Genomic DNA, 9,470 nt, shown 5'->3' on the forward strand with positions numbered 1-9,470 from the left:
GACAGATATATTCCAAAAAAGAAGAAATTTTCGAGTGGAAAAAGGATGCAACCGTGGTTGACAAGAGAAGTCAAAGCCAAAGTTAAAGCAAAAGAGAGGGCATACAAGGAAGCAAAAAATAGTGGGAAGAGAGAGGATTGGGAAGTTTTTAAAAGACCAAGAAGGTCATTAAGAGAGAAAAGATTAACTATGAAAGGAAGCTAGCAAATAATATCGAAGAGGATACTAAAAGCTTTTTCAAGTATATAAAGAGTAAAAGACAGGTGAGAGTAGATATAGGACTGATAGAAAATGATGCTGGAGAAATTGTAATGGGAGATGAGGAGATGGCAGAGGAACTGAACAAATATTTTTCATCAGTCTTCACTGAGGAAGACAGCAGTATACCGGACACTCAAGGGTAGCAGGGAAGAGAAGTGTGCGCAGTCAAAATTACGACAGAGAAAGTACTCAGGAAGCTGAATAGGCTAAAGTTAGATAAATCTCCTGGACCAGGTGGAATGCACCCTCGTTTTCTGAAGGAAGTAGCTGTGGAGATTGCAGAGGCATTAGCGATGATCTTTCAAAAGTCAATAGATACTGGCATGGTTCCGGAGGACTGGAAGATTGCAAATGTCACTCCGCTATTTAAGAAGGGGGCAAGGAAGCAAAAAGGAAATTATAGACTTGTTAGCTTGACATCCGTGGTTGGGAAGTTGGTGGAGTCGATTGTCAAGGATGAGGTTACAGAGTACCTGGAGGCATATGACAAGATAGGCAGAACTCAGCATGGATTCCTTAAAGGAAAATCCTGCCTGACAAACCTATTACAATTTTTTGAGGAAATTACCAGTAGGCTAGACAAGGGAGATGCAGTAGATGTTGTATATTTGGATTTTCAGAAGGCCTTTGACAAAGTGCCACACATGAGGCAACATAAGAGCCCATGGAATTACGGGAAAGTTACATACGTGGATAGAGCGTTGGCTGATTGGCAGGAAACAGAGAGTGGGAATAAAGGGATCCTATTCAGGTTGGCTGCCGGTTACCAGTGGTGTTCCGCAGGGATCAGTGTTGAGGGCCGCTTCTTTTTACATTGTACATCAACGATTTAGATTATGGAATAGATGGCTTTGTGGCTAAGTTTGCTGACGATACGAAGATAGGTGGAGGGGCCGGTAGTGCTGAGGAAACGGAGAGTCTGAAGAGAGACTTGGATAGATTGGAAGAATGGGCAGAGAAGTGGCAAATGTTGGAAAGTGTATGGTTATGCACTTTGGCAGAAAAAATAAATGGGCAGACTATTATTTAAATGGGGAAGGAATTCAAAGTTCTGAGATGCAATGGGACTTGGGAGTCCTCGTGCAGGATACCCTTAAAGTTAATCTCCAGGTTGAGTCAGTAGTGAAGAAGGCGAATGCAATGTTGGCATTCATTTCTAGAGGAATAGAGTATAGGAGCAGGGATGTGATGTTGAGGCTCTATAAGGCGCTGGTGAAACCTCACTTGGAGTACTGTGGGCAGTCTTGGTCTCCTTATTTAAGAAAGGATGTGCTGACGTTGGAGAGGGTACAGAGAAGATTCACGAGAATGATTCCGGGAATGAGAGCATTAACATATGAGGAACGTTTGTCCGCTCTTGGACTGTATTCCTTGGAGTTTAGAAGAATGAGGGGAGACCTCATAGAAACATTTCGAATGTTAAAAGGCATGGACAGAGTGGATGTGGCAAAGTTGTTTCCCATGATGGGGGAGTCTAGTACGACAGGGCATGACTTAAGGATTGAAGGGCACCCTTTCAGATCAGAAATGCGAAGAAATTTTTTTAGTCAGAGGGTGGTGAATCTATGGAATTTGTTGCCATTGGTTGCAGTGGAGGCCAAGTCATTGGGCGTATTTAAGGCAGAGATTGATAGGTATTTGAGTAGCCAGGGCATCAAAGGTTATGGTGAGAAGGCAGGGGAGTGGGACTAAATGGGAGAAAATGGATCAGCTCGTGATAAAATGGCGGAGCAGACTCGATGGGCCGAATGGCCTACTTCTGCTCCTTTGTCTTATGGTCTTATGGTCTTATGGACTGGATCAGGTGGATGTGGAGAGGATGTTTCCTATGGTGGGGTTATCCTGAACCAGAGGGCACAGTCTCAAAATTGGGGAGTGACTGTTTAGAACAGAGGTAAGGAGGAATTGTTTTAGCCAGAAAGTAGCGATTTTGTGGAATGCTCTGCCACAGACTGCAGTGGAGGCCAAGTCCATGGGTAGATTTAAAGTGGAAATAGATATTTTCCTGATTGGCCAGGCATCAAAGGATACAGCGAGAAGGCAGGTTTATGGGGTTGAGTCGGATTCGGGATCAGCCATGATGGAATGGCGGAGCAGACTTGATGGGCTGAATGCCTAATTCTGCTCCTATGTCTTATGGACTAAGGGGACTAGTGAGGGAGGCCACCAAGGCATCTATGACAACTCTAAAGGAGTTACAAGCTTCAGTGGTTGAGATGGGAGAGATTGCACATACAACTGCCGTCCAGGTGCTTCACCAGTCAGAACTTTATTGGAGAGTAGCAAACAGAAAGCCACTGTTGAAAAAAACTCACATTAAATCTTGGCTAGGGTTTGCCAGAAGGCATGTGGGAGTCTCTGAACTCAGCTGAAAAAAGGTTCTATGGTCTGATGAAACCAAAATTGAACTTTCTGACCATCAGACTAAACACTATATTTGTCGTAAGCCAAATACCGCACATCATCAAAAACACACCATCCCTACTGTGAAGCATAGCTGTGGCTGCAAGCCCTGGAAGGCTTATGAATACAGGGCAAAATGAATGCAGCAAAATACAGGGAAATCCTGGAGGAAAACCTGATGCAGTCTACAAGAAAACTGTGACTTGGGAGAAGATTTGTTTTCCAACAAGACAATGACCCCAAGCATAAAGCCAAAGCTACTCAGACTCAGAGTTCAGACCTCAATCCAATTGAAAATTTGTGGCTGGGCTTTAAAGGGGCTGTTCACTCACAATCCCCATACAATCTTTCAGAGCTTGAGCAGTTTTGTAAAGAAGAATGGGGAAAATTGCAGTGTCCAGATGTGAAAAGCCGATAGAGCACTACCCACACAGAGTCAAGGCTGTAATTGCTGCCAAAGGTTCATTTTCTAAATACTGACTTGAAAGAAGTGAATACTTATGCAATCAATTATTTTGCGTTTTACATTTGTAATTAATTTAGATCATCTTGTAGAGATCTGTTTTCACTTTGACACGAAAGAGTCTTTTTATGCTGACCAGTGCCAAAAAAACAAGCCAAGTTAAATTCAATGTTGTAGAACAATAAAACATGAAAACTTTCAAGAGGGGTAAATAATTTTTATAGGCACTGTAGCTAGGGAGAATGTAGGACTACTGGGATAATGGAGAAAATTTATATTTGGAGCAAGAGGATGTGGGCAAGGAACTAAATTAATATTTTATTTATTTGTTTGTTTGTTTGTTTAGTGATAAAGCACACAGTAGGCCCTTCAAGTCATCCTGCCCCAGTTACACCATAACCTGAATTTAACTCTAACCTAATCATGGGACAATTTGTAACAACCAGTTAAACTACCTGGTACATCTTTGGATCACAGGAGGAAACCAAAGCACCCACACATTCTATGGAAAGGACGTACAGACTCCTTACAGAATGGCACTGGAATTTTCATTAGCATTCACCAAGGGCACAGAGGACAGTGAAATCAGTGTGAGATTTTGAAATAATTTAGGGCATGTTGGAACCAAATAGCTGGTGGTATTGGATTTATTGAGAGACAGTAAGGTGGATACTGTAATTTCCCATGGTCCAATGTGAACCTATCCTAGGTTATTGAGAGAGGTAAGAGAGATTTGTAGGGCCTTGACAAAGATATTTGCATCCTTTCTACCCACAGGTGAGATTCCAAAAGAATGGAGAGTGACCAGTGTTATTCTTTTGTTTAAGAAGGCCAATAGGCTTAATCCAGGAAATTATAGGGCAGGGGTAGGAGAGCTATTGGAGAGGATTCTTTGCAATAGTATTTATTCTCACTGGATAGTCAACATAGATTTTTTTGTGGAGCAGGTCATGTCTTATTAACTTATGATGCATGGGATATGGATCAGTTACAGATACAGTCAGACAAATAGCAGGTAGAGTTTAATCTGCGCTCGTGCGAGCGGTTGCACTTTGGAAAGCAGAGTGTAAATGGAAAAGTATACAGTAAATGTCAGGACCTTTAGAAGTCAGAGCAGAAAATAGAGAGTAACAATGATGAAAAATGTGAGGTGCTACATTTTGGTAGAACTAATCAAAATAGGACATACATGGTAAATGGTAGGGCATTAAAGAATGCTTTAGAACAGAGGGATCTAGGAATAATGGTGCATAGGTCCCTGAAGATGGAATCTCATGTGGATAGGGTGGTGAAGAAAGCTTTTGGTTTGCTGGCCTTTATTAATCAGAGCATTGAGAATAAGAGTTGGGATGTAATGCTGAATTTGTATAAGGTATTGACAAGGCCAAATCTGGAGTATTGTGTACAGTTCTGGTCACCGAATTATAGGAAGGATGTCAATAAAATTGAGAGAGTACAGACAACACACATCAAAGTTGCTGGTGAACGCAGCAGGCCAGGCAGCATCTCTAGGAAGAGGTGCAGTCGACGTTTCAGGCCGAGACCCTTCGTCAGGACTAACTGAAGGAAGAGTGAGTAAGAGATTTGAAAGTTGGAGGGGGAGGGGGAGATCCAAAATGATAGGAGAAGACAGGAGGGGGAGGGATGGAGCCAAGAGCTGGACAGGTGATTGGCAAAAGGGATACGAGAGGATCATGGGACAGGAGGTCTGGGAAGAAAGACAAGGTGGGGGGAACCCAGAGATGGGCAAGGGGTATATTCAGAGAAGTCGATTTCTCTAACTTCCACTAATGCCCCACTTCCCCCTCGTACCCCATCTGTTACTTATTTTTATACACACATTCTTTCTCTCACTCTCCTTTTTCTCCCTCTGTCCCTCTGAATATACCCCTTGCCCATCCCCTTGTCTTTCTTCTCGGACCTCCTGTCCCATGATCCTCTCGTATCCCTTTTGCCAATCACCTGTCCAGCTCTTGGCTCCATCCCTCCCCCTCCTGTCTTCTCCTATCATTTTGGATCTCCCCCTCCCCCTCCAACTTTCAAATCTCTTACTCACTCTTCCTTCAGTTAGTCCTGACGAAGGGTCTCGGCCTGAAACGTCGACTGCACCTCTTCCTAGAGATGCTGCCTGGCCTGCTGCGTTCACCAGCAACTTTGATGTGTGTTGGTTGAATTTCCAGCATCTGCAGAATTCCTGTTGTTTGAGAGAGTACAGAGGAGGTTTACTAAAATGTTGCCTAGGTTTCATCTCCTAAGTTACAGAGAAAGGTTGAACAAGTTAGGCTTTTATTCTTTGAAGCGTAGAAGGTTGATGGGAGACTTGATAGAGGTGTTTAAAATTATGAAGGGGATTGATAGAGTTGACGTGGTTAGACTTTTTCCATTGAGAGTGGGGAAGATTCAAACAAGGTGGCATGGGTTGAGAATTAGAGGACAAAAGTTTAGGGGTAACATGAGGGGGAGCTTCTTTACTCAGAGAGTGGTATCTGTGTGGAACAAGCTTCCAGCAGAAGTTGTTGAGGCAGGTTCTATGTTGTCGTTTAAAGTTAGATTGGATAGATACGTGGACAGGAAAGGAATGGAGGGTTATGGGCTGAGTGCAGGTCGGTGGGACTAGGATAGGGTAAGAGTTCGGCACGGACTAGAAGGGCCGAGATGGCCTGTTTCCGTGCTGTAATTGTTATATGGTTATATGATGTGGCATTCGTTTAATTAGTTCAGCACAATATGACCTGTACTGTACAACATACATTCTATATATAGCCTCTTGTTTTAGTTACCCACAAAGGGAAAATCCACCCTATCCCCTCACAGTCAGAGGTGATCTAATTAAAATGTATCAAATTCTTACTGTTCAAGACAGGACAGAATGAAGTGCTGGTATTTCTTATGAATGGGGTACCTAGAACCAGGAGTACTAGTTTCAAAGTTATGAACTGGCCATTCAGGGGTAGAGATGAGGAGAAATTTCCCAATTTCAGAAGGGAGAAAATATTGGGAATTGTCTACTGAAGAGGTTATGGAAGCTCAGTTACTGATTATAGTCAAGGGATACGAGTTCACTCAGGAAAGAGTAAAAGATCAGCTATGTTTTATTGAATAACAGGCCAGGCACAAGGAGCCAAATAGCCAAATAGCCAAATAGCCATAATAGAAATAGTAAGGGACAGAGGGTCCAGTGAGATGGAGGAACTGAGCGAAATACATGTTAGTAGGGAAGTGGTGTTAGGTAAATTGAAGGGATTGAAGGCAGATAAATCCCCAGGGCCAGATGGTCTGCATCCCAGAGTGCTTAAGGAAGTGGCCCAAGAAATAGTGGATGCATTAGTGATAATTTTTCAAAACTCGTTAGATTCTGGACTAGTTCCTGAGGATTGGAGGGTGGCTAATGTAACCCCACTTTTTAAAAAAGGAGGGAGAGAGAAACCGGGGAATTATAGGCCGGTTAGCCTAACGTCGGTGGTGGGGAAACTGCTGGAGTCAGTTATCAAGGATGTGATAACAGCACATTTGGAAAGCGGTGAAATGATCGGACAAAGTCAGCATGGATTTGTGAAAGGAAAATCATGTCTGACGAATCTCATAGAATTTTTTGAGGATGTAACTAGTAGAGTGGATAGGGGAGAACCAGTGGATGTGGTATATTTGGATTTTCAAAAGGCTTTTGACAAGGTCCCACACAGGAGATTAGTGTGCAAACTTAAAGCACATGGTATTGGGGGTAAGGTATTGGTGTGGGTGGAGAATTGGTTAGCAGACAGGAAGCAAAGAGTGGGAATAAACGGGACCTTTTCAGAATGGCAGGCGGTGACTAGTGGGGTACCGCAAGGCTCAGTGCTGGGACCCCAGTTGTTTACAATATATATTAATGACTTGGATGAGGGAATTAAATGCAGCATCTCCAAGTTTGCGGATGACACGAAGCTGGGTGGCAGTGTTAGCAGTGAGGAGGATGCTAAGAGGATGCAGGGTGACTTGGATAGGTTGGGTGAGTGGGCAAACTCATGGCAGATGCAATTTAATGTGGATAAATGTGAAGTTATCCACTTTGGTGGCAAAAATAGGAAAACAGATTATTATCTGAATGGTGGCCGATTAGGAAAAGGGGAGGTGCAACGAGACCTGGGTGTCATTATACACCAGTCATTGAAAGTGGGCATGCAGGTACAGCAGGCGGTGAAAAAGGCGAACGGTATGCTGGCATTTATAGCGAGAGGATTCGAGTACAGGAGCAGGGAGGTACTACTGCAGTTGTACAAGGCCTTGGTGAGACCACACCTGGAGTATTGTGTGCAGTTTTGGTCCCCTAATCTGAGGAAAGACATCCTTGCCATAGAGGGAGTACAAAGAAGGTTCACCAGATTGATTCCTGGGATGGCAGGTCTTTCATATGAAGAAAGACTGGATGAACTGGGCTTGTACTCGTTGGAATTTAGAAGATTGAGGGGGGATCTGATTGAAACGTATAAGATCCTAAAGGGATTGGACAGGCTAGATGCGGGAAGATTGTTCCCGATGTTGGGGAGGTCTAGAACGAGGGGTCACAGTTTGAGGATAGAGGGGAAGCCTTTTAGGACCGAGGTTAGGAAAAACTTCTTCACACAGAGAGTGGTGAATCTGTGGAATTCTCTGCCACAGCAAACTGTTGAGGCCAGTTCATTAGCTATGTTTAAAAGGAAGTTAGATATGGCCCTTGTGGCTACAGGGGTCACGGGGTATGGAGGGAAGGCTGGGTTCTGAGTTGGATGATCAGCCATGATCATAATAAATGGCGGTGCAGGCTCGAAGGGCCGAATGGCCTACTCCTGCACCTATTTTCTATGTTTCTATGTTTCTAAATACTGACACCTGCTTCTATTTCTTCAATTCTTGTGAACTCTTACATTGAATTTGGCATCATGTCCCTCCATTCTTCCTGGTGCTCTATTTCAATCGTCCTGTGTTTCATATCTAAGGTGACAATTCTCCTCCCTGATTTCACTTTTCTCTGCTTTGAATACTCAGATATAAAGATTTGTACCTCTTTTAATTTACTGTCATCCAGCGAGAGCATCTCCAATTGAGACAGGTCACATATTTGCTTTGGAAAGTACCTAAGGGGATTTTGACTGAGATCCAAGAAGCGAATTTCTGTCAAATTGGAGAAACAATAGCTTAATTTCTTTAACTGTGTGTTTTTCAGATACAGAAGCTGTAAGGAGTCAGCCAAATTGCAGATAGCTTTTGGAAGTATGTGGAGCTGATTATCAGAGACAGCTAATTCAGTCAGACTGGCTGGCAATGCTTTGACGTTGGCATGTAGTCTATTTCCACTAATATCTAATACACACATACTGAGACATTTGACAAGGGATTCCGGCATGGTCGTGAGCTTGTTGTGGCTCAAATATAAATGCTTTAAGTTTTTCAGAGAACCAATATCATCAGGAAGACAATTCAATAAATTCTGTCTCAAATTCAAAACTTCCAGTTTCAGCAGTTGGCAAAGTCCTGGTGGCAAACCATGCAACTTGTTGCTCTTCAAGTGAAGTTGTTGCAGTTGGGTCAGGTTCCGGATCTCACAGGGTAAGGTCGTCAGATTGTTCCCTGATAATCCGAGCAACTGGAGGTGATGCAGTTTCTTACAGATCTGGGCTGGAAGCTGCACTAAATTCAGATTGGACAGTCGTAGTTCCTGCAATGCCTGGAGACGGCACAGTGTCTGTGTGGGGATTCCACAAGCCAGCGGATTGTCACTCAGATCCAGACTCTGGAGGTTCCGGCACTCCACAAGCTGATCACAGATCCTGCTCAGCCTGTTGTTGTTCAGGTACAAAACCCTGAGTCTTCGTAGTGAACCAATCTCAGCTGGGATCTCCTCAATCTGGTTCCCCTCCAGGTGTAGCTCCTCCAAGTACTGGAGACGCAGGACCGCAGGTGGAATAAGATGTAGCCCTGCATTTCCCAGATCCTGAAACAATATGTGGCCCCTCAGCAGCTGCACAACATCTGGGCTGGTTTCTGCTGTACCTAACAGACATGCAACTGCCTGAGAATTGATATCTGCCTGCCTGCCGCACCGTCCAACAGTCAACATCTGGAAACAGAAGTCATATGAGTCTAGTCAGGAACAGAAATACTAGCCCGCCATTCCACACTTTAACTAGATACTAGACGCTAGAATACTACAGCACAGTACAGGCCCTTTGCCCTTGATGTTGTGTCAATCCAAATATTCCTAAAAAAACGTACTAAACCCACACTACCCCGTAACCCTCTATTTTTCTTTCATCCACGTGCCTGTCCAAGAGGCTCTTAAATACCCCTAATGTTTTAGCCTCCACCACCATCCCTGGCAAGTCAT

General features: G+C 43.7%; 1 protein-coding gene across 1 annotated transcript in view; it reads right to left on the bottom strand.

Annotated features, from left to right (window-relative positions):
* The window catches only part of LOC134344688 (leucine-rich repeat and IQ domain-containing protein 4-like), a 102,578-nt gene extending 93,375 nt beyond the window's left edge, over positions 1 to 9,203 (bottom strand). Inside the window, exon 1 of the mRNA XM_063044771.1 lies at positions 8,148 to 9,203. Within this exon, the coding sequence (XP_062900841.1) occupies positions 8,148 to 9,203 (1,056 nt within the window). The remainder of the gene's footprint in view (positions 1 to 8,147) is intronic.
* Positions 9,204 to 9,470: the final 267 nt, after the last annotated feature.

Source organism: Mobula hypostoma, chromosome 4 (genome assembly GCF_963921235.1).
Source record: "Mobula hypostoma chromosome 4, sMobHyp1.1, whole genome shotgun sequence".
NCBI lineage: Eukaryota > Metazoa > Chordata > Chondrichthyes > Myliobatiformes > Myliobatidae > Mobula > Mobula hypostoma.